The sequence below is a fragment of the Pelophylax lessonae genome (genome assembly GCF_965119305.1).
Source record: "Pelophylax lessonae genome assembly, chromosome: 3".
NCBI classification, from domain to species: domain Eukaryota; kingdom Metazoa; phylum Chordata; class Amphibia; order Anura; family Ranidae; genus Pelophylax; species Pelophylax lessonae.
Genome location: NC_138770.1, coordinates 520,962,525 through 520,986,921, shown reverse-complemented (window position 1 = coordinate 520,986,921; position 24,397 = coordinate 520,962,525). Strand labels below are relative to the sequence as shown.

The window sequence follows — 24,397 nt, the reverse complement described above, 5'->3', positions numbered from 1 at the left end:
ACAATCAACAAAGTAGTTAAGTCTAGGCAGGCAGCAATCAATAGAGTAGTCAGGTCAAACGAGGTCAGCAGCAGTCAAGCCAATATCACAAGTTTGTGTTATAGCTTTGAAGGAAGGGGTGGGTGGTGAGAAAACATATCCTTCAATAGCTGGATCTGAAAGAAATTCTGGTCAGAGGACTTGCCCGGGGTTGTTTTAGAGAACTCTGAAGCTTCTGGCAGAGACTCTGGAAGTACCATAGGAAGCACTGATAGGGATTCTGTGAGTACCATTGGAAGTAATGGCAGAAAATAGCCGGGAAGCTGTTATATCAATAGGCAGGTAGGATTGGGACATGGCTAAAACTGCCAAACCAATGCAACAGTCAGGCAGTAAAAGACTATTGGGTTGATTTACTCAAGCTGGAGAGTGCAAAATCGGGTGCAGTTGTGCATTGTAGTCAATCAGCTTCTAACTTCAGCTTGTTCGATTAAGTTTTGACCAAAAAACCTGGAAGCTAATTGGTTTCTTTGCAGAGCTGCACCAGTCTTTGCACTCTCCAGTTTTAGTAAATCAACCACCTGTGTGTCTTTAAAACTACATGCAACAGGACAACCCTGTGTGCCTCTGGAACATCAGGTAACATAATAGCCCTACAGAAACTAGCTTTGTAAAACCATACATAGCAGATAAGTTGCAGCTCTAATCTATGACAGCTAAATTCCGAAAAAGGTTAAGAGTTTAACTTGTGGGGTGGCTAACAACAAAGCAAAGCTGTCTGTAGGCATGGGGTTGGGATATTATTTGGTGGGGTGATGTTATTAACTATGCAAGCACAATTATAAATGCAGAAAGATGTGACAATGTCCAGTGTGCTCCTAGCCCAATATCTTGGATGGAGATAGAGCCATTTGGAAGGGGGTGAAGAGCAGAGTGAGTAACTGCTCTGACTTATCCAATTTCATGTGTACTTTTCAGCTTGAACTATTGAGCTCTGTAAACAGGCAATGGGAGGTGAGAAAAATCGAAACGCATAAAAAAAGTCATTTAAATTATCTACCTTATGGCTGTAATAAGAATATACAATATTCATATTGCAATAGTTCATATTTAGCTGACTAAATGTAATAAATCGATAATACAAATAGTGATTGTAAAGGATGTTTTTCTTTCTTTTTTTTTTTTTTGTTAAAATAACAAAGATGTTATACTTATCTGCCCTGTGCAATAGTTTTGCATAGAACAATCCAAGTCCTTCTCTTCTGGGGTCCCCTGCCAGCGCTCCTGGCTCCTCCTGCCTTGCACTCATGCAGGCTCAATCCTGAGCTGCATGCATCTATTGACAGCAGCAGAAGCGAATGGGTCCAGTGAGAAGGGAGAGAGTGAGTAGTGCTGTTGCTCTCAGGCACAGCGCTGGATCGAGATCGGGCCCAGATACGTATTTATGGGGGGCAGGACCTGCACCTAAAAGGTTTTTTTTTACTTAATGCAGAGAATGAATTAAGGCAAAAAAAATCTTTTGCCTTTACAACCACATTAATGGTATTTTTTTTAGTAATGATAATAAAGCAAATATATACAAAACCATCATACATTATTTTTTTAAAGTATGCCTAAACCCAAAAACATAAAAATATATTGTAGCTTACCAGTCTTTAGATGAGGTGTCTGCATTAGATATTTTTTAAGGCTGTTTTCACCTTTTATTTTTACCTGGTAACCATACCAACAACTCACTTCCTGTTCCTGGGTGGCTATGCTCACACTTCCACTGTATCCATGGAGGGAGCAATGGTTGTCACCCAAGCTGATTGTCAAACATGTCTTTTTCTCTTCATCTTCATTAAATAATGGAGGGGGGATTAGCAGTTTACACAACAAACATAACATTGTTTTTGTTTCATGTTCATCTCACGGGAAGCGACAATCAATAGGTATTTTCTGTATTTGCTAGAAATGTTTTTAGCCTGAAAACTAAAAGTAATGCAACCAACACATCTAAGTACTAGTAAGCTGCATTATATTAAAAAGTTGTTTTGGGTTTAGTTATCATTTAATCATTTTTAAAAAAGACTGGCTGGATTTGGGGACAGTCACTGTATTGTAACTTTTATATAGATTTTGTTTTAGAACAAGCTTTAAAAAAAATGGAAACTCTCTTTCAAAAATGTAGGTATTGTTGAAGCGAATTGCTTAACTTCTGAAAAAATAAAAAAAACAAACACAGCAGTGAAAAAAGTCTTGCTCAAAACAAGTTCATTTTACTAAGTCAACATACGTCACCAATTCCAAAAAAAACATGAACGTTGATAGAAGTACAAAGTCAGCTTTAATGATTTTTAGTAGCTGGAGCAGTGCAATATTTATGGTATCTGAAAACCTGTATGTAGATTCAGAGTGTGCTACTTTAGGCAGGCATATACACAGCCAGAGCTACCTACATCACTGGGCCCCTAAATAACCTACCTACTGGGCCCCTTTAATATGTCTGGCACAGCAAAAACATACAACAACTTATGATACTATCTATAATTATTTTAAAAAATTAATAAATCATAATAAATATGTTGATTATGGTCAAGCGTTGCAAAAAAGCATTATTTAAATGTATAGTCTGCAAGCAGTAGCATCAAATATTCTTTGTGTATTCTTTATTTCTAATAGCTTTTGTTTCTTTCTAAACTTCTTTCATGCTGCATGTCCGTAACGGACATTCATGGACAGGTGTAAAAAATCATGGATTTTACAAACTGTCTGTGAATTTACTGACAGTTGGCAACCCTGATTGGTTGCACTAGATGGACTTGTGTCTTTATTTCAGCCAGACTAAGGCCCCTTTCACACGAATGATCCAATCAGATCCGGCTGTCAGTTTTTTAGGTGGATCTGATCGGATCCTCCATGCATCCCTATGGGGCAGCGGATGTCAGCGGAGACATGTCCCCTGACATCCGCTGCCATCCGCATCTGATCCTGTCCGTGAAATCCGGATGGATGGAAACCCTATTTTCCATCTGTCCAGGGGATCGGATCGGATGGGATCAGATGAGAGCGAACAGGCGGTCCGCTCTCATCCGATTCCCCCATAGAGAGCAGCAGGCCTATGACACCTCCCTCTCCGCACACAGTGCAGAGACGGACCTGTCATCCACCTGCTCAGCGGGGATCGGCATATCGATCCCCGCTGAGCAGAGAACGGTCCGCACCGCACAGCGGACCGTGTGAAAGCACCCTTACTATGTAACCTGGAAGCAGTCTGTTCACTGTTGGTGTACAGAACGCCCCTAGAAATTTCATTTCCTGCCTCTGTGATTGGCTCATTGATTTTCACAGAAGTCTGCACTAAGAAACAAGTCAGATTTTAGACATCCTCTGCAATAGGAATTTCATTTTTGATGAGATGCTCCCTAGGGGTTAAATACTTCTAAAGGAAAGCAGACATTGCAACTTTTCTCATAAGAACAGTGTGAGTTATACTGAACCAGACCCTCCCATTCAGAATCAGTCTGCACATAGTCTGATCAAAAGTTTTTCTTCCTAGCAGAAACAGGTAGAAATCTGCAACAGTTTGTTAAACTTCTTTCAATGTATATGGATCACCCAGAATACATTGTTTTTTCTTGGCAAAGGTGTTTTTCTTCTTCAACACTGGGCACTTTTACTCCGTTCCTGCCCAGGCCAATTTTCAGTTTTCAGCGCTGTCACACATTGAATGACAATTGCGCAGTCATGCAACAGTTTACCCAAACTAAATTTTTATCATTTTGTTCACACCAATAGAATTTGATTTTGGTGGCATTGAATCACCACTGGGTTTTTTATTTTTTGCTATATAAATGAAAAATAACTAAAATTGTGATAAAAAAAAGTTTTTCTTTCTTTGAGTTATGAAATTTTGCAAATAAATAATCTTTCTTCATGAATTTAGGCCAAAATGTATTCTGCTACATTTCCTTTGTAAAAATAAACCAAATCAGTATATATGCAGCCTGAAGGATAGGTATAAAGTCCACAAACTATGGTATATATCTGAAAATTGATCAATCCTGATGTACTGACAGCCTATCTCCTTTCTTGAGGACCAAAAATGTCAAGACAGTACAGCTATAAATGACCCCTTTTTGGACAGTAGACAGTCCAAGTTATTTAGTAAGAGGCATGGCAAGTTTTTAAAGTTGTTATTTTTTTATCATAAGTTTTTGGAAAATGAAGAAATTATTTTTTTTTTTTGCATACTGTCAGTAGAGCGTCATCATATAATGGGTGTGGTGGTGATCAGGGACACTGACTGGTGACAGTAATTCATTTTTTTTATTTTTTTTTTATTTTTTTACAATTACAAAGATAAAAGGGAAGAGCAGAGTGGAGTAAGGGGAGTGGAGAGGTTTAAGAGAATAGTTGGGGTAGTGGAAGGGGAGTATTGTGAAGACCCCAGCTTAGATCAGGGTCCATTTCTTCTCATTGCAGCAGTCGGCTACAGGACAGATAAAAGCTGGAAGGCTGGGCACTGGGACCGGATAGGTTTGGAAAAGGAACTTCTTGGTTGCTAGGACATGGATGGCCATAGCAATCAAACCATAGGGCTGAAAACAGCAGATGCTGTCAGCTGCCGTACATTCAGGGACAGCTCTGATTGCTGCACAGCCTGTGCTGAGTGGCGTGACTGTGGTAGCAGGGATGATGACTGAGTATTTGGGCAGCTCCTGGCCGTGGCTGCACCCTAGGCAGCTGCCTAGTTAGCTCAGCAGTAGCGCCGGCCTCGACTGCTAGATTTATCATGACCTGCATAAATGGGAACCTTCACAGACATGGGTTTATGTTGTTTACTTCCTGTGTTGGTGATGGGTGCCATCAGGACAAGAAGTGAATAGAAATCAATCCAACGGGAACACAGACATCATGAAGAACACTTCCATAGTAGAGTGGGTAGTAGATCAAACCATTTTAAATGCTGTCAGGGACCCCAGTGGAGATCAACCTTACGTCCAGTCTCTGTGACTAATACTGCTAGAACAGAAGGTGAGGGTAAATGTACCCAACTGGACGTGGCAACACTACAAAGGAGGTTCTACCTCTTCTATACTATATCCAAAACTGAATAACAAGGTGTGTCTGAATTTCTAGTTTAACCCATGATTTATCTTCAAAATTCCTTGAGGTTACCAAATGCTACACTACATAAATTAATAATGTCTATTTTGTAACAGGCATTATTGCATTTAAACTGCCATAGCTGTGCTGGTCGAACTGTCATAGCTGTGTACAGCTGGATATCATATCCAGTAAAATATAATTTACAGTATTTTATTTATATATATATATATATATATATATATATATATATATATATATATATATATGTTTATTTAGACAAATCCATTACCTGTTTTTCCCTCTTGGAAACATCTTCTAAGGTCTTCTTAAGTGTCTTCAGTTCACTGCTGATCACTTCTATGTAGTTGCCGGTTTTATCTTTTTCCTCCTTTGCTTCTCGTTCTGTAAAGTCTAGCTCCGATTTTATAGACAGTAACCTCTTTTCAGTCTTGCCTTTAACTTTCTCAAGTTGTTCCACAGATTTGTTCAGCTTTTCAATAGTTTTATGTTGTTCCAGTGTTTTAATCTAGAGACACATGCACTTGATTATATTCTTTGTGTTAACTATTTTTACTACTGATAGAGAATGCAAAAATTCTGCAAAGAAGCATAAAACCTGCCATATACTTGCTGACTCAGAATGATGCCTATTCAGCCAATGACTTCTGTCACTTTACCATTACAAGGGATATACTTTTATCTACACCCCTGTGTTCACTATATTGCTGTTAAGAGAATGCCATGGTGAAGCTCATCATAAGGCAGTTTTCTCCTGTCCTAATGTTACCCTGACCTCTAGTGTTCTATATGTGGATTTCAAGCTAGAAGGAACACAATAATAGTAAATGATCTTTTCTTTAGTCAGTTACAGATTTATTCAGCAGTTATGATGACACAGATGTGATAAGGTAATGGCTGATTTGGTAGTTAGGTACAAATATTTATTACATATGTGGCATCTTAAATATTTTTGGGACAAAGTCTAACAAACACAGTAAAATCATAGGCTAACTGTATGGTACATCATTTCACCAATGACTCTATAATCCCACACATGAAAGAATATCAGATTGTCAGCAAATCAATTAATGCCATAGAAGATCATGTAGGATCTGCCGAATATTAAGCAATATTGGTGATGAGATGTACCACAGTGGCATAAAGCCACTATTTTGGTAGTTGAGTTGCCTATTAAAAAGAAGAAAGAACATTTACTTTCAAGCATATTTTGTAATGGTCTTTTCCTTTTAATCTACAATGAACAATTATTATATAAAACTAACAAATATTTTTAAAGAAGATGAAAAACATAACTAAATAAAAATTAGTATGCTAAAGTGCTCTGAATCATAAACAAATTCAATTGTATATCAATATATACAGGTGCATCTCATAAAATTAGAATATCATCAAAAAGTTACATTTATTTCAGCAATTTAATTCAAAAAGTAAAACTCATATATTTTATATAGATGCGTTACACACAGAGTGATATATTTCAAGCATTTCTTTCTTTTCATTTTGATAATTATGGCTTACAGCTAGTGAAAACCCAAAATTCAATATATCTGAAAATTAGAATATTACATAAGACCAATAAAAAAAGGATTTTTACAACAGAAATGTTGTCTTACTGAAAAGTATGCCCATGTACAGTATAGTATGCACTCAATACATGGTCAGGGCTCCTTTTGCATGAACTACTGCATCATTGCAGTGTGGCATGGAGGGGATCAGCCTGTGGCACTGCTGAGGTGTTATGGAAGCCAAGGTTTCTTTAACCACTTCCATACAGAGCAGTTAGACCCCCTTCCTTCCCAGACCAATTTTCAGCTTTCAGCACTCTCACACTTTGAATGACAATTGCTCAGTCATGCTACACTGTAACCAAACAAAATTTTTATCATTTTTTTCACACAAATAGAGCTTTCTTTTGGTGGTATTTGATCACAACTGGGTTTTTTTTTCTTCGTGATATAAGCAAAAAAAGAGCAAAAATTTTGAAAAAAAAACACTTTTTTTTAGTTTCTATTATACAATTTTGCAAAAAATTAATTTTTCTTCATACATTTGGGCCAAAATTTATACTGCTACATATCTCTGGTAAAATTAACCCAAATTAGTGTATATTTTTTAGTCTGTGTGAAAGTTATTGAGTCTAGAAGCTATGGTACCAATTGCTGAAAATTGATCACACCAGATGTACTGACGGCCTATCTCCTTTCTTGAGGCCCTGAAATGTCAGGACAGTACTAATACCCCCCAAATGACCCCTTTTTGTAAAGTAGACAGTCCAAGGTATTTAGTAAGAGGCATGGTGAGTTTTTTTAAGTTATAATTTTTTCCCACAATTCTTGGGAAAATTAAGAAAAACATTTTTTTTTCTTTTTTTTCCCACAAAGTTGTCAATTTATAAGCCATTTCTAACACATAGCATGTACACAGCAAAAATGACACCCCAAAATACATTCTGCTACTCCTTCTGAGTATGGTGATACCACATGTGTGAGACTTTTACATAGCCTGCCCACAAAAAGAGACTCCACGTCCAAGTAGCACCTTCAGGCGTTCTAGGAGCATAAATAAACATAAAACTTTCTTACTACCTATCACACTTTTCAAGGCCCTAGAGCACCAATACAATGGAAAAATGACCCCATTTTGGAAAGTAAACACTCCAACGTATATTCTATGAGGCATTATGGGTCATTTGAACATATCATTTTTTTCCACAGGTTTTTGGAAAATGTGGGAAAAAAATGAAAACTTTTTTTTTTTTACACAAAGTTGTCAATTTATAGGATATTCCTAACACATAGCATGTACACAGCAAAAATGACACCCCAAAATACATTCTGCCACTCCTCCTGAGTATGGCAATACCACATGTGTGAGACTTTTTCACAGCCTAGCCATATAGAGGGGCCCAACATCCAAGGAGCATCATCATGCATCCTAGCCACTTGCCTAGGCCTATTTCCGCCGAAGGGTGATCCCACGGCGAATCTGCCGCTGAGACCACCCTTATCGGAAAGCCAACCGTCCACCGTTTAAAAAAATACCAGGGTTATGGCAGCTATCTGCTGCCATAACACCGGTATTTAGGTTTAAACGGAGGACGTATATAAACCTTTTTGGACTTGGACATGAAAATAGGGTTTCCATCCTTCCAGATTTGACGGATCGGATGTCAGCGGACATGTCTCCGCTGACATCCGATGCCTCATAGAGATGCATGGGGCGTCCGTTCAGATCCGCCAAAAAACTGACAGACGGATATGAACAGTCCGCCTGTGTGAAAGGGGCCTTACTATTGAAATGTTTCTGTTGATGTCATGTAAGATACCCTTAAAAGTTAAAAAAAAAAGTTAACCCCGCTCCCTGTCACAGCTGGTACACAAAGAATCCAGATGCACTTCTGCATGCCTTACTTTCCTTGTTGACAGCTTTGGCCATACCCAATACCAGTGGGGGTTTTGGTCTACACTAATGTTATTTTCAGTGTTAAAACCAGAAATAGCTTCTTCATTAGAGAGCTTACAGAAAAGTCTTAAAATATACCTGTACATAAACCATTGTAAAAGTATAAACACCAATTACTCATAAGAGAGGTACAATGAACTACTCACCTTTAACTCATTAGTGTCTGCAAGTCTGGATTTAAGCTCAGTGACAGATTGCTGAGCTGCATTTAATTCTTTTTGCAACCTTTCCACCTTCCTCTGCAAAGTTCGGACTGTCAGGTTGGCCTCATCTCTCTCCACTGCCAGAGCTGTGCGGACTTGTTTTTCTTCTTCTAACTGGGCAATTTTTTTCCTCAGAAGCTCCATATGAAGTTCTTTGCTTTCAAACTTTTCCTTCTGGGCTTTTAACTGAAGAAGATTGATAATATCAGTAAGTAAATTTGTTTTCCACTAATAAGCCTATAATGCTTACGTTTATCCCGAGGCTAATTCATTTTACCCCAGGCTCTGGCTAGCAAATATAACATATCCTCAATGATTACTGTTTTTAACACCACAGAAACATGGAACAGTGACGGCAGAAAAAAGACCAAGTGGTCCATCAAGTCTGCCACAATTATATACACTGCTCCACTGCTCAAAAAAAAAAATTAAAAGAACACTTTGAAAACCCTTTAGATCTTAATGGGGAAAAAATATCATGCTGGATATCTATACTGATATGGACTGGGTAGTGTGTGGGTCATGCACCAGGAGGAACCCATTGCACCAGCGTAGGGTTTGACAATGGGTCCAAGGATTTCATCCCAATTCCTAATGGCAGTCAGGGTGCCATTGTCTAGCCTGTAGCGGTCTGTGTGTCCCTTCATGGATATGCCTCCCCAGATCATCACTGACCCACCACCAAACCGGTCGTGCTGAATGATGTTACAGGCAGCATAATGTTCTAGATGGATTCTCCAGACCCTTTCTCGTCTGTCACATGTGCACAGGGTGAACCTGACTATTCTGTGAAAAGCACAAGGCACTAATGGCGGACCTGCCAATTCTGGTGCTCAATTGCAAATGCCTATTGAGCTCCACAGTGCCGGAAAGTGAGCATAGGGCCCACAAGAGGACATCAGCCTTCAGGCCATCCTCATAAAGTCTGTTTTTGATTGTTTGCTCAGAGACATTCACACCAGTGGCCTGCTGGCAGTCATTTTGTAGGGCTCTGGCAGTGCTCTTCCTGTTCCTCCATGCACAAAGGAACCGATACCAGTCCTGCTGATGGGTTAAGGACCTTCTATGGCCCTGTCCAGCTCTCCTAGAGTAACTGCTTGTCTCCTGGAATCTCATCCATGCTCTTGAGACTGTGCTGGGAGACACAGCAAACCCTCTGGCAATTGGCACGTATTGATGTGCCATCCTGGAAAAGTTGGACTGCCTGTGCAACCTCTATAGGGTCCAGGTATCGCCTCATGCTATCAGTATTGACAACGACCCTAGCCAAATGCAAAACTAGTGAAAAACAGTCAGAAAAAATGAGTAAGGTAAAAAAAAATTCAGTGGCCTCCAACTTTAAAACCATTCCTGTTTTGGGGGTTGTTTCCTTTGTTGCCCATCTAGTGCACCTGTTAATTTCATTAACACCAAAGCAGCTGAAACTGATTAACAATCCCCTCTGCTACTTAACTGACCAGATCACTATCCCAGGAGTTTAATTGACTTGATGCTGTACTCTGATTAAAAAGTGTTCCTTTAATTTTTTTGAGCAGTGTATTTATGCAGAGTGTAGATTTTTTGTCCCAAGCAGTGGCAGCTGGTGCTCCATTTTTGGGGGGGGGAGGGAAAAAGTGCTCTGCGCCCCAAGCCCAACCTTTTTGAAGCCGATTAGAGCCTCAGGCTCTAGTCATGTGCTTAAAAAACATAAAAACTTTGTAGAAATCTATGCATCCGGTGCCCTGCATGAATATTCGGGGCCGGCGCATAGAGATAAAAGGAGCAGCGCCCCTGCGCCCCTTATGGACCAGTCATCGCTGGTCCACAGCATGTTTAAATCCACTAACTATTAACAAACTCGCTGCCTCATCTGCATCAACTCCTGTTTAGAAATAATCTTAGAAATATTAGATGAAATAATCTATAATAGCTGAGAACAGTGCTCAACCTGAGCTTTCTCTGTGGCCTGCAACCTCAAACCAGGGAAGCACATGCCCATGCTCTGGGATGGTGGTTCGGCAAGCCCAGATCACAAGCAACGGCTTGCCGACCTGCCATCACAGAGCACGAGAGTGCATGGAGCCAACGCGAGAAGCAGAGAAAGCAGGCGGCCATGGAAGGAATAGGAGCCACATAAGTTGATGCTTTCTCTGTAGCGCCGACTCCTGTCCCAGGCAGAGTGATACCAAGTGCACTTCACCTAGGTCCTGCAGCCTGGAGAACGATGTCAGCTGAAGCTGGAAGAGGAAAAAGTCAGTTTATTAAACAACACATACCGTGCAGCACTTTTGCAATGGGTATATTAGCACTTATAAAAAAGGGTTTTTAGGCTGCTATCACACTGATCCACAGGTGCAGCACAATGCACCTGCAGCTTTCCCATGGGTTATCCTCACTGAGCTAAAAACTTCTATTATATCTTGCAGGAGTTTTGTTGCACTTTTAGAAAGTGCACCACTCCCGCAAGATTTATTATGGCTCAGTGCAGCTAACCCGCAGGAAAGGAGCAGGTGCACTCTGCTGCACCCGTGGTGCAGGTAAACTACAGCACATCAGTGTGAAAGCAGCCCCATAGAGGGCTCAGGACAGTAAGGGCTAGTTTACATTTGCCTTTTGGGGGACAGTAAAACCCCATAGTTCATTGTGACCCACGACTGGTTATCAAATCACTTAAGTGCCCTCGCTCTTCACTAGGTTGAGCACCCCTAGTTTAGAACAGATCCCTGCTAAATTGAGGTCATGTCCTCATGTTCTTGATCTTAGTTTCATATTGAAAATACAGCCTTCCTCAACCTTATTCACACCCCTGATGTATTTAAATGTTTTAATTGGAATTGCACTGGTATCGGCATCATTGCCAATATTAAACATTTGCACAAGTACTTGTACTCTGTGTAAATGCTCCGATACCTGAAACTGATACCCTTGCTGTGTGATTTGATCCCAAACAAAATTAATGGGCTCAAATTGCACTGCAAACGATAATTAGATAAAATTGCTGCGCTATAAGCATAAACATAAAACCTAAATTAAAGGTTTAAAAACAATAAGTGAAAAGCAGCTGACACAAAAAGACATGAAAACAATATCTTCAGGTAACAATGTGGAAGATGGTGTCGCGCTAATCACAGCATAAAAGTTTAACTGACCGCATGAGTCCCATGTGCAACAAAAGTCCAAATCAATCCAAAGAGCTGCAGAGAGAGGAGGATCCACCACCAAACAGAGTCACTGAATACTCTTACCAGCTACTCAGACCCACCAGGGTCACACAACGCCCAAAGTACTGATGTGGATCACAACAGGTAGGATCCAATAACCCCAAACACCTCCTGCTGTGGACTGGAATCAACTCCAACGGACCTTTGCTGCACTTAGAAGACATAAACAAAGGATCCCCTCATGGTGTAGTATCTTAGAACAATTTATTAGGGTAAATAGAGAGCAGCTTACATTAAGGAAGTCGGTTGTCAGCATTCAATATTGCAGTGAGAAGCGATCATTGGTTTCCCACCAACAAGATGGCCACCGCATCCCTCGTCTGCGCATGCGTCAGCCGTCAGCCAAATCCCGACGCGTTTCGTCATACAGTGACGTTGTCAAGGGGACGCGGCGGCCATCTTGTTAGTGGGAAACCAATGATCGCTTCTCACTGCAATATTGAATGCTGACAACCGACTTCCTTAATGTAAGCTGCTCTCTATTTACCCTAATAAATTGTTATAAGATACTACATCATGAGGGGATCCTTTGTTTATGTCTTCTAAGTGCAGCAAAAGTCCGTTGGAGTTGATAACAGTCCGCAGCAGCAGGAGGTGTTTGGGGTTATTGGATCCTACCTGTTGTGATCTACATCAGTACTTTAGGCGTTGTGTGACCCTGGTGGGTCTGAGTAGCTGGTAAAAGTATTCAGTGACTCTGTTTGGTGGTGGATCCTCCTCTCTCTGCACCTCTTTGGATTGATTTGGACTTTTGTGGCACATGGGACTCATGCTGTCAGTTAAAATTTTATGCCGTGATTAGCGCGACACCATCTTCCACACTGCAAACGATAGCATGTGATTTGAACAGGAATGCAGTGGGATTCCTGTCCAGATCACATGCGGTTTCCCCCACCGCTACAGTGTGAATCCAGGCTTGTCATAGTGACTTCAGGGTTCACACAGGAGCATTGTGGGAAACCGCATGTGATATGGACAGGAATTGCACCGCATTAAAATGATTATTTTGGGCAAAAATGTATTGTTTAGTGTCACTTTAAGGTCTGCAGTAATGAACACCACAGTAATGAACAAGTATAAGGTACCTAATACAAATTTTACACAACTGTACTTTGATAAGTTGAACACTGTGGATAAGAAACTGTAAAGACTCAATAGAAAGATGTATTATGCAATCATAGCACTAAGTGGTAGTATCAGCAATAGGTGCTTAATATGATGCTTCCGTATGTCACCTATATTAAAATCACTGAGAGGTAATGTAAACTGAGCTAAATTATTGTAACAAAGACAGTGACATTTACCTTTCTTTGCAGACCATGTGCAAGTGTCTTGTTTTCAACTACAGCATCTGATTCCAGTTTGACCAACTGATCTGCTCGGGCGAGGATGACATCCAGACGCATGTCAAAACCTACATCAGCAGTTATTCTGTCCAATTTCATCTTTTCAGACAGCTGCTCCAAGAACTTCATGTACTGCAGAAAGTAGTAGAGTTATAAAAGTGAAGAAATAAGTTGGAAGGTGTCTGTTGAAATAAAACAGTAGTATGCCATATCTCTGTTTTATGATTCACTTGTACCTGATAAGTGAAATGTTCAGGTTATGAGGAATTTACATGTCTGGAAAAATACCACTCATCACTTAGACGGAAGAAACAACAAATATATTATATATATATATATATATATATATATATATATATATATATATATATATATATATATATATATATATATATCAGTTAGGAAAATTGGTAAAAAGTCAGCTGAAAACATTTTCTTTGAAGAGAAACTCTGGTTTTGCAAACAATGTGCAGAAAATATATGTTGAATAATTTGGCTGCTGAGCTGAACAGCTTAAAGTGGAACTTTAGTCAGAAAATGAAGTTCTGCTAGATCACTTCAGGCTGACCCATTTTGCAGGTATAGCTATGTAAAACATAAAAAATAAGTGTCTATACTGTTTAAAATCCAGTAATACACTGTTTCACCCGGCTCTGCACATGTTCAGTTGCTCTCCATTTTAGACATTTTTAGGCACTGCTGAGTTTGTAGAGGCCGATCTGCTGACAGCCTTAAAGTAGAACTATAGGCAAAACTTTTTCCATTTTGGATAGAGTAAAAGGGAGGATTTTAACCCCTTTCAGATTTTTTTTTGCCATCTGTCCCCCATTGTGGAGATTTCCCTTAATTTCCTGTCCCATAGCCAAACAGGAAGTGAGAGGAAATCCCTGAAAATTAAGGGAATTTCTTGGGGACCCCTAGGTCCCCATTGGAAGTTTTTCTCCTCTATTACTTTTCTGTGGACAACCAAAAATCTGGGATTTTCTTTTACTTTCAATGATTAAGGTTCACAGGACAAATAGAGAGGGTGAATCTCCTTAATGGGGGCACAGACAGCAATAAGAAATGACAAGCATTCTAATCCCTCTGCACTCTAACACTAAAAAAAAAAGTTTTGCCTTTAGTTCTACTTTAAAGCAGAATTACACTCTCCTATCCTTTAGAGCCAAGGGCGCTGCTTCTGTTTAAACTGCAAATGCCATGGTGCTGCACATGTGATCTGTTATGACACCAGCCATTTCATGGCACAAGCAAATTTGAGGACACCAGAAAATCTGACAGTTAGCAATCCTGGCATTCCAAGAATGTAACTGTTTTTTGAAACCATTAAGAGCCGGTTCACACTATCACGACTTGTCAGACGACTTGCTCCAAGTAGCGCTCCATTCTTTGCAATGGAACCGTTCTAATCAAAAGGTTCCTGCACTACTTGGGGGCGAAGTCGGAGCGGCTTGCATTGACTTCTATATTTTATTCAAAATAGAAAACATATCAAATGTTTAAACTCAGAAAATGTGCCATTCTAAGAAAAAAATAATAACAGTTTGTATTTGATGGCAGCAACACACCTCACACCTCAAAACAAGTTGGGACAGGGCAACAAGAAGCTGGCAAAGTGGTACTAACAAGGAAGAGCTGGAAGAAAATTTTGCAACTAATTAGGTTAATGAAAAAAAATGAAATCAGCGCACCTAAATATAAAGGCAAGAAAGCTGCTGTGCACTCAGGATCTATTAACCAAATCCAAATGAAGCATATACAAATAAAATAGTGCAGCGCTAACACTGCTTATCCACCAACCAGTCAATCTATCTTCTCACCTCAGGATTAACCCCTGTGTCACCAGACGGACAAATAAAGCATGAAGCTCTCACTTAAGATCCCAGAAATGATGACCATGAATCGTGGAGTACCACTAGACCTCCTCTTATAACAGATAGGCTTCCATTCATCAGAAAAGGGTCCGCACGTCCAAAAAATATAAAGGTCCAAACATAGTGCTTATATCCTTTAAAAATGACTTTATTGCTTCAAATATATAAAAAAATTACCTTAATCGGCACTATCACATATTAATAAATAGAAAAAAGCTGCGCTGGATGGCGGGTGACGTCACCGGCCCCTCCCCTTCATACGCGTTACGTCCCTATGGGTGGGACTTCTTCAGCGATAGCAAGGGAGAGGGATACGGCCGCAAAAAGAAGAGCCACAGCTCTCACAAGACCGCCCACTAAAGGATAATTAGTGACACAACCCCGGAAGGTAAATCTTAAGAGGCCGGAATAACGGAAGCCCATCACACAGGAAGATCAATTCTGTTGCCCTGATGATCCCAGGGTAAACAACCGGCTCAAAACTTAAATAAAATACATTAAGACAACTATATAAATGACCAAATAACATCTATGCTCTTACTAAAACATATATAAAATTATTGCACAAGCTCACATGATAATCAGACCTGCTGATTTATAATCACTAATTAGCAAAATAAAACAGACAATATCAGATTTACAAAGCTGATTCAAACCATAGGTTACAAAGGATCAGCCCAAGGTACGGACACCTTAGTTTCGTGTATCCAAAATGATTCACGACGACTAAGCTGGCGTATGTAATTGCCACCTCTCCAAAGTAGTTTCACATTTTCAATGCCCCAAAATTTAAGGCTACGTGGGTCTCGATTATGGACATTCCAAAAATGTTGTGACAAACTATGCATTTTCAGGCCTTTTTTAATGTTACCCACATGTTCTCTGAGCCTGACCTGTAGTGGCCTGGAGGTCCTCCCAATGTATTGCAAGTCACATCCGCATTCCTAAGTCACATCCATAAACCACTCTGACTGTGGCACATGTGATGAGGCCTTTAATGGTATATGATTTTTTGGTGGCTGACGCAGTAAATTCTTTGTTTCTTGCAATTCACCTTGGAGTGCCTACAGACCACACACCGCCCACACACGTAGAATCCCAATAGGAAAGAGAAAAATCTATTTTCCGAACACACTGGGGGGATCGACTACACCTGGGGCTGGGGCTAACCGGGCTCTCAGAGTGGGGGCCTTCTTATAAACAAACTGAGGTCTCTCTGGAAAAACAGGACATAGTATTCTGCTTTAAGATAGACCAATTCCTCTCAACTATCTTTTCCAACTTCCTGTATTGCAGGTTGTAATCAAAAATGAACCTAAAATGGTTGTCTCCAGCCAGTTGACTAGTAGTATATTTAGGGGCCACTAGAATGTTCCTATCCAACTGTTTAACTTTGGCTACTTCATTATTCAATGAATCCCTACCATAGCCTTTTTGAACAAAGCGGTCCACTAGCACCTCCGCCTGCGATAAATAATCGCACTCCGAGGTACAGTTGCGCCTCAGCCGTACAAACTGGCCTCTCGGAATATTTCAGAGCCATGATCGATGATGGCAAATTTCAAGCGGAATATAAGCATTCCGATCAGTTACCTTAAAATGGTTACACATCTTGAAGTAAACCTCTTCAATGGAGATCTCTAAATCAAGAAAAACAATATTTTCTCTGCTAATATTCCAGGTCAGAGAAATATTTTTGTTAGAATTAATTTTACTTATAAAGGATTCAAGGCCACTGATGTCCCCCTCCCAAATTAGGATCAGGTCATCAATGTACCTATGGTAGAACAACAACTCAGGGGGGCAGCCATGGAACACCACCTCCGACTCCCAGTGGGCCATAAACAAATTGGCCACACTGGGAGCGAAACGGGCTCCCATGGCAACCCTCCTGGTCTGCAGGTAATATTGTCTATTATACCAGAAATAATTTCTGGAAAGACAAAAACTCAAACACCTGCGTAGGAACCCTATGTTCTTCCTCAGAAGGTCAGATGTTCCTAGCACCCAATTTACAGCTGACAAAGCCTCTTTGTGACTTATAATAGTATAGAGCAAACTTACTTCCGCTGTAACCATTATCGTAGAGGGGGTACAGGTAAGGGATTCCAATATTTGAATAGCGTGTTTTGTGTCCTTAAGGTATGCCTCTGTCTTGACTACCAGAGGCTGCAGGAAAACATCTATATATTGCCCAAGTCTCACTGTAACCGAGTCTATCCCATTAACAATGGGACGTCCTGGAGGCTGCTCTGCATTCTTATGAACTTTAGGAAGACAATAAATGATAGGTGTCCTGCAGAACAATGGGTCAAGATAGGAGGACTCCTTTTTAGTTAACACTCCCCTGCCTCTTCCCTCCTCAATTAAATCATGCAGTTCATTCTTGAATGAAATGAAAGGATCTTTACTCAACAGAGAATATGTGTCACGATTAGAGTTGAGCGGACATCTGGGTGTCCGTGTTCGGCGGGTTCGGCCGAATTTGAAAAAAAAGTCCGGGTCCGTGTCCCGGACTTTTTCCGAACTTTACCCGGACACCGAACCCCATTGAAGTCAATGGGGACCCAAACTTTCAGGCACTAAAATGGCTCGAAAACACCAATGGAAAAGGCTAGAGTGCTGCAAATGGCAGCAAAACGTAGTTAAGAGCATGGCAAGTGCTCTGCAAACAAATGTGGATAGGGAAATAACTTAAAACAACAAAAAAAACAGAAAAATAAAACAATTTTCTTCATCTGTGAAGGACGAGGCCCATATGGAGTAGGAGGGAGGTTGAGGTGGTGGTGGATGTGGCGGTGTAGGTGGAAGCGGCGGTGGAGGAGGACAAGGTAGCCAACACTGCTTTTTTTCAGTCATTTTAAATGAGGGTACACCCCAAAAGAGTGAGAAAGATCAAAAATAGAACAATGGCTGGGTAAGGTCGGTATCCATCTCTATTCTGCACAAAGTACGGTAAAGTCCTGTGGGATCCATGCCTGGTTCATTTTAATGAACGTGAGCTTGTCCACATTGTCTCTGGACAGGCGGCTGCGCTTGTCTGTGATAACGCCCCCAGCCGTGCTAAATACACGTTCAGATAATACACTGGCTGCAGGGCACGCCAGCACCTCCAAGGCGTAAAGGGCAAGCTCAGGCCATGTGCCCAATTTGGAGACCCAGAAGTTGAAGGGGGCAGACCCGTCATTCACTACATGTAGGCGTGTGCACACATACTGCTCCACCATGTTGGTGAAATGCTGCCTCCTGCTAAGACGTTCCATATGAGCTGCTGGTGCTGCTGTTTGTTGTGGCGTACTGACAAAGCTTTTCCACATTTCGGCCATGCTAACCCTGCCTTCTGAGGTGCTGGCGGTGCCCTGGTTGCGTTGGCGACCTCTTCCTCCTCCTCCTCTGCCTTGGCCTTGTGCTTCCACTGTGGCCCCGCCGTCAGGTGGGAATGCCAAAAGCATCGCGTCTACCAGCGTGCGCTTGTACTCGCGCATCTTGCGATCGCGCTCCAGTGAGTGAATTAAGGACGGTACGTTGTCCTTGTAACGGGGATCCAGCAGCGTGGCCACCCAGTAATCAGCACAAGTTAGAATGTGGGCAACTCGACGGTCGTTGTGGAGACACTGCAGCATGTAATCGCTCATGTGTGCCAGGCTGCCCAGAGGCAACGAAAGGCTGTCCTCTGTGGGAGGTGTATCGTCCGTGTCCTCTGTATCCCCCCAGCCACGCACCAGTGATGGCCATGAGCTGGCCTGGGTGCCACCCTGCTGTGAACATGGTTCCATCTCCTCCTCCATCTCCTCCTCCTCATCCTCCTCATCCTCCAGAACTGTGCCCCTGCTGGACAATTGTGTCCCTGGCGTTTGTGGGTGCAGGAACCCACCCTCGGAGCCACTTGCGAATGACTGCCCTGAAAGCCTTGGAAATGTTACCTCTTCATCCTCCTCCTCCTCCTCCTCCTCATCCTGTGCCACATCCTCTTCCATCATCGCCCGAATCGTTTTTTGAAGGAGGCATAGAAGAGGGATAGTTAAGCTGACAATGGCGTCATCGGCACTGGCCATGTTGGTGGAGTACTCAAAACAGCGCAACAAGGCACACAGGTCTCGCATGGAGGCCCAGTTATTGGTGGTGAAGTGGTGCTGTTCCGCAGAGCGACTCTGCAGCTGAAACTCCACTATGGCCTGCTGCTGCTCGCACAGTCTTTCCAGCATGTGCAAGGTGGAGTTCCACCTTGTGGGCACGTCACATATGAGGCGGTGAGGGGGAAGGCCGAAGTTACGCTGCAGCGCTGACAGGCGAGCAGCAGCAGGGTGAGAACGCCGAAAGTGCGCACAGACGGCCCGCACTTTCTGCAGCAGCTCTGACATATCGGGGTAATTTTTAAGGAACCTCTGCACCACCAAATTCAGCACATGCGCCAGGCAAGGGATGTGCGTCAAACCGGCTAGGCCCAGAGCTGCTATGAGATTTCACCCGTTATCGCACACCACCAGGCCGGGCTTGAGGCTCGCTGGCAGCAACCACTCATTTGTCTGCTGTTCCATGCTCATCCACAACTCCTGCGCGGTGTGTGGTTTTTCCCCCAAACAGGCAAGTTTTAAAACTGCCTGCTGTCGTTTACCGCTGGCTGTGCTGAAGTTGGTGGTGAAGGTGTTACGCTGACCGGATGAGTGTAAGATCCTGGTACTTTCAGTACCTTTCTAGCCTCTTACTTCCGCATTGCGTTCCACCATTCAGGTAGGTGGAACGCATATAGCTGCATGTCTCTTTAACATCTGATGACGTCATCACTAGGCGCCGCTCTGAGCGGCTATTTCAACCGCCGGTGTGCACTCAAAAGGTGTTCGTGCAACCGCTCGTTATACATCCCTGTCTGACGCTGCCGAATCCTCCAGCTATCTTCCTATACCTGGATTGACCGGAGCCTCGCTACCTGATCCTTTACCTCGCTTACCAGCTAGTGATAAGTACCCCGCAGGGGATCCCTTCCTATCAAGTCACATGCTATCTATTCTTGCATATTAAGAACTGTTGCTAAACTCTAGGATATATGCACTACAATATCTATCACCTGCATCGTTACCTAGATTGCTAGCTCTTGAGCCTACTACCACCTGTACTTATATCCTTGCATTAACTTAGCATCTCCTGTACACTTCATCTGCTATCCCCTACCACCTGTTACTTGTACATGATTGCTAACCCTCCTGCATACTATCTATCACCATCTGCTATCGCTCCTGCAACATTACTACCTGAGTGCCTATCATTAATTGCTATCACTACTCAAGCCTATTCCTTCAGTATATCACCTCAATACTATTGCATAGATATCTATCACTCCAGCAACATCTTATCTGAGTGTTTGTGTATGTGCATACTGAAGCGGGCTGAGCCACCATGATGAGTCAGGAGAGTTGGATAAGGTGATTCAACACATCTCTACAAGACTACTGAGTGGAAATTCTGCAGCTGCAAATCCAGTTCACTAAATCAAACCCCAGAGCGTTACAGATTGCACGAACCAGAAAAAATGGATTCAGCAGAATTAGCCACTCATGTAATGCACCTAACACAAAAGGTAGATGCATTAATTGTTTCTCTCACCGAAGTGCAAAAAGAAAATCAGACTTTGAGACAGCAGATAGCCCGTGTATCACAGCTCACTGCTGCTCAACCCCGTGAGCCCAAAATAAACCCTCCACAAGTGTTTACAGGTGATCGGAAAAAATTTAGTGAATTTAAAAACGCATGTCAATTGCTTTTTAATTTAAAACCTCGTAATTACAATACAGACCATATTAAAGTATGCACCACTATCTCATATATGTCAGGTGATACACGGGTTTGGGCAGACTCTCTCTTTGAGAAAAATTACCCTCTTCTCAACTCCTATCCTGCGTTCCTAGCAGAACTCTCTAGCCTGTATGAAGACCCAAATAGGCAGAGTACTGCTGACAGCCAATTGAGGGCTTTAAAACAGGGAAGGAGACCTGTTGAAGACTTTGTAGCAGAGTTCAAGAGATGAACCCTTGATTCAGGGTGGAATGATGCATCTCTGCGAACCCAGTTCAGGCTCGGGTTATCCGAAGCCGCTAAAGACGAGCTCGCCCGAGCTGATTTACCTGGCACTTTGGATGCCTTAATACAACTCAGCATCAATATTGACAGACGTTTACGAGAAAGGAAGGCTGAGAAAATGGGAGTACCATTACCCAATCCTTCTCGGTTTTCGTCCTTTGACCCTACTCCTATGGAGGTAGGAATCATACGCCCACCATTATCGTCTGTTGAACGAGCCAGGAGAAAATCTCAAAATCTCTGCATGTATTGCGCTTCCGCTGATCATCTGATAAGCGTCTGTCCCCTTGTCCACAAAAAAGAGGGTGAGTGTTCACATGTATTACTGGCGGGATAAACGACTTCTTTTTCTAATCCCTATCTTTTCATTCATTTGATCTTACAGTGGGACCAAAATAGAATCACTACCAAGGCTATGATCGACACAGGATCTTGTGGGAACTACATTGATACTAGTTTTGTTGCTTTGAATAAAATACCTATTATTTCAAAACCTATTCCTGTCTCTGTTAGTTTAATTAACGGTATTCCTTTATCTTCTGGTCCAATTACCAATCAGACACAAGCACTTCTTGTTACTACTAACGAGTCTCATGTTGAGACCACCTCCTTTGATGTATTACCTTCACCACATTTTCCCATTATTTTGGGGCTTCCCTGGTTACACATACATCAACCAAACATTGATTGGAAAACGCGGACACTAACCTTCCCCTCTCACTATTGCAAGACCACGTGTAACCTCCAATCTTATAAAAAATATCCTGTCCATGGTGTCAGGTGAAATCACACCACCACCATGCTATCAGGATCTATCTGAAGTCTTCCTTGAGAAAAATGCTCAAGTATTGCCTCCCCATAGGCACTATGATTGTTCTATTGATCTACTCCCTAATAGTAAACTACCTTTCGGACATGTTTATCCTCTATCTCAGGATGAACTTTCTCATCTTAAGGAATACTTGGATGAGAATTTAGCGAAAGGGTTTATTAGACCCTCTACTTCTTCCACAGCTGCAGAACTTTTCTTTGTCCGCAATAAGGATCTAAGTCTCAGACCTATCATTGACTATAGGCAGTTAAATACTATCACAATAAAGGATCGCTATCCTTTACCTCTCATTCCGGAACTCATTGAACAAGTGCGTAGAGCCACCTACTTTTCGAAGTTGGACCTAAAAGCGGCATACAATCTCATCCGTATCCGTAATGGGGATGAGTGGAAGACGGCATTCAGAACTAGATACGGACTATTCGAATATCTAGTGATGCCCTTTGGATTGTGTAATGCTCCCGCAGCATTCCAGCGGTTTATAAATGACATCTTCAGAGACCTACTCGATGTTTGTGTTGTAGTATATCTGGATGATATACTCATTTACGCTCAATCCTTGTCTGAACATGTAAGACATGTAAGACTTGTGTTGTCCAGATTACTCGCACACAATTAATATGTAAAGCTGAAGAAATGCCTATTTCATAAGGAAGAAGTATTATTCCTAGGATACATCATATCAAAGAATGGCATCAAGATGGATATGAGCAAGATATTGTGTATTCTGGATTGGCCTGTACCAACAACTCGTAAGGCATTACAACGATTCCTTGGGTTCTCAAACTTTTATAGGAAGTTCATCAAGAACTTCTCTTCTATTGTAAGACCGCTCACACAACTTACAAGTGTGAAAAAAACATACAAATGGTCTGAAGAAGCAAATAAAGCTTTCCGCTTGTTAAAATCAAGCTTCACTTCTGCTCCCATACTACGCCATCCAGACCCATCCCTCCAATACATCCTAGAGGTGGATGCGTCAAATATGGCTGTAGGAGCAGTTCTTTCCCAACGACCAACGAATACTTCACCACTCCACCCAGTTGCTTTCTTCTCTAAAGCACTAAGTAGCCCAGAGGTGAACTACCCAGTAGGTGAAAAAGAGTTGCTTGCCATAAAACTGGCACTTGAAAATTGGCGACATTTACTTGAAGGTACCCGGTTGCCAATACTCATATATACAGTTCATAAGAATCTCCAATACCTTCAGACCAACAAGACCCTTTCCCATCAGCAGGTACGTTGGTCATTATTCTTCCTAAGATTCAATTTCTTAGTGACCTACACACCTGCAGATAAGAACAAGAAGGCGGATGCGTTATCACGGTTAACCGAAGATAACTGTGCTGAAATCCCTTCACTTCCTATAATACCCCATGACCGTATTATTGGTGTTGTTCGTTCCTTAAAGGAAGAGATTCTGCACGGTCTAGGACTGGATTCACCACCACAACTAAGTGCTGATACAGAAGGCTTCCTCTACTTTGACAACAAACTCTACATACCTCCTGGTATGCGTACTAAAATCTTGGAACTATCACATGACGTACCTATGGCAGGACATATGGGTATGACTAAGACATTTAATTTGCTCACCAGGCAATTTTGGTGGCCTGGAATGAAGACGTCTGTACAGAAATTTGTTTCCTCATGTGACATCTGTGCAAGGTCCAAAATTGACACTACAAAACCATCTGATCTACTTTGCAGTCTACCAATACCCAAAGTTCCATGGGAAGTTGTGTCTCTAGACTTCATAGTAGAATTACCACCTTCCAAAGGATTTACTACCCTCCTAGTGTCAGTGGACCATCTGACAAAGATGGCACATTTCATTCCTATTCGCAGACTACCTTCATCTAAGGAAACAGCGGAATTACTAGTGAAACATGTGTTCAAACTACATGGAATTCCAAAGACTCTTCTATCTGACCGGGGTTCACAGTTCATCTCTAAGTTTTGGCAAGCTCTATGTCATATACTACGTATTGAGCGAAAACTTACTTCCCCTTATCACCCACAGACCAATGGACAAACTGAAAGAGTCAACCAGTGTATTGAACAATATTTGCGTTGCTACACCTCATACCTACAGGATGATTGGGTGGACCTCCTCCCTTTGGCGGAATTTGCTTATAATAATGCAACCCACAGTACTACTAAGCAAAGTCCGTTCTACCTAAACTATGGGTTTCATCCCACACTTCTTCCACCACGCATCCTACCATCAAGTAATCCAGTAGCCTCTGACTATCTCACCCAAATAAAAGACTCTCTGGGTTTACTTAACACCACCATCTCACATGCTCAT

At 41.8% G+C, this 24,397-nt stretch overlaps 1 protein-coding gene across 2 annotated transcripts in view; it reads right to left on the bottom strand.

The window, feature by feature from the left end:
• CCDC170 (coiled-coil domain containing 170) overlaps window positions 1-24,397 on the bottom strand; it is a 149,090-nt gene that overhangs the window by 3,882 nt on the left and 120,811 nt on the right. For both annotated transcript variants that reach the window (XM_082250149.1, XM_082250150.1), the window contains 3 exons: window positions 13,264-13,437; window positions 8,703-8,945; window positions 5,363-5,599 (listed from right to left, as the gene is read on the bottom strand). In XM_082250149.1, the coding sequence (XP_082106275.1) occupies window positions 5,363-5,599; window positions 8,703-8,945; window positions 13,264-13,437 (654 nt within the window). The remainder of the gene's footprint in view (window positions 1-5,362; window positions 5,600-8,702; window positions 8,946-13,263; window positions 13,438-24,397) is intronic.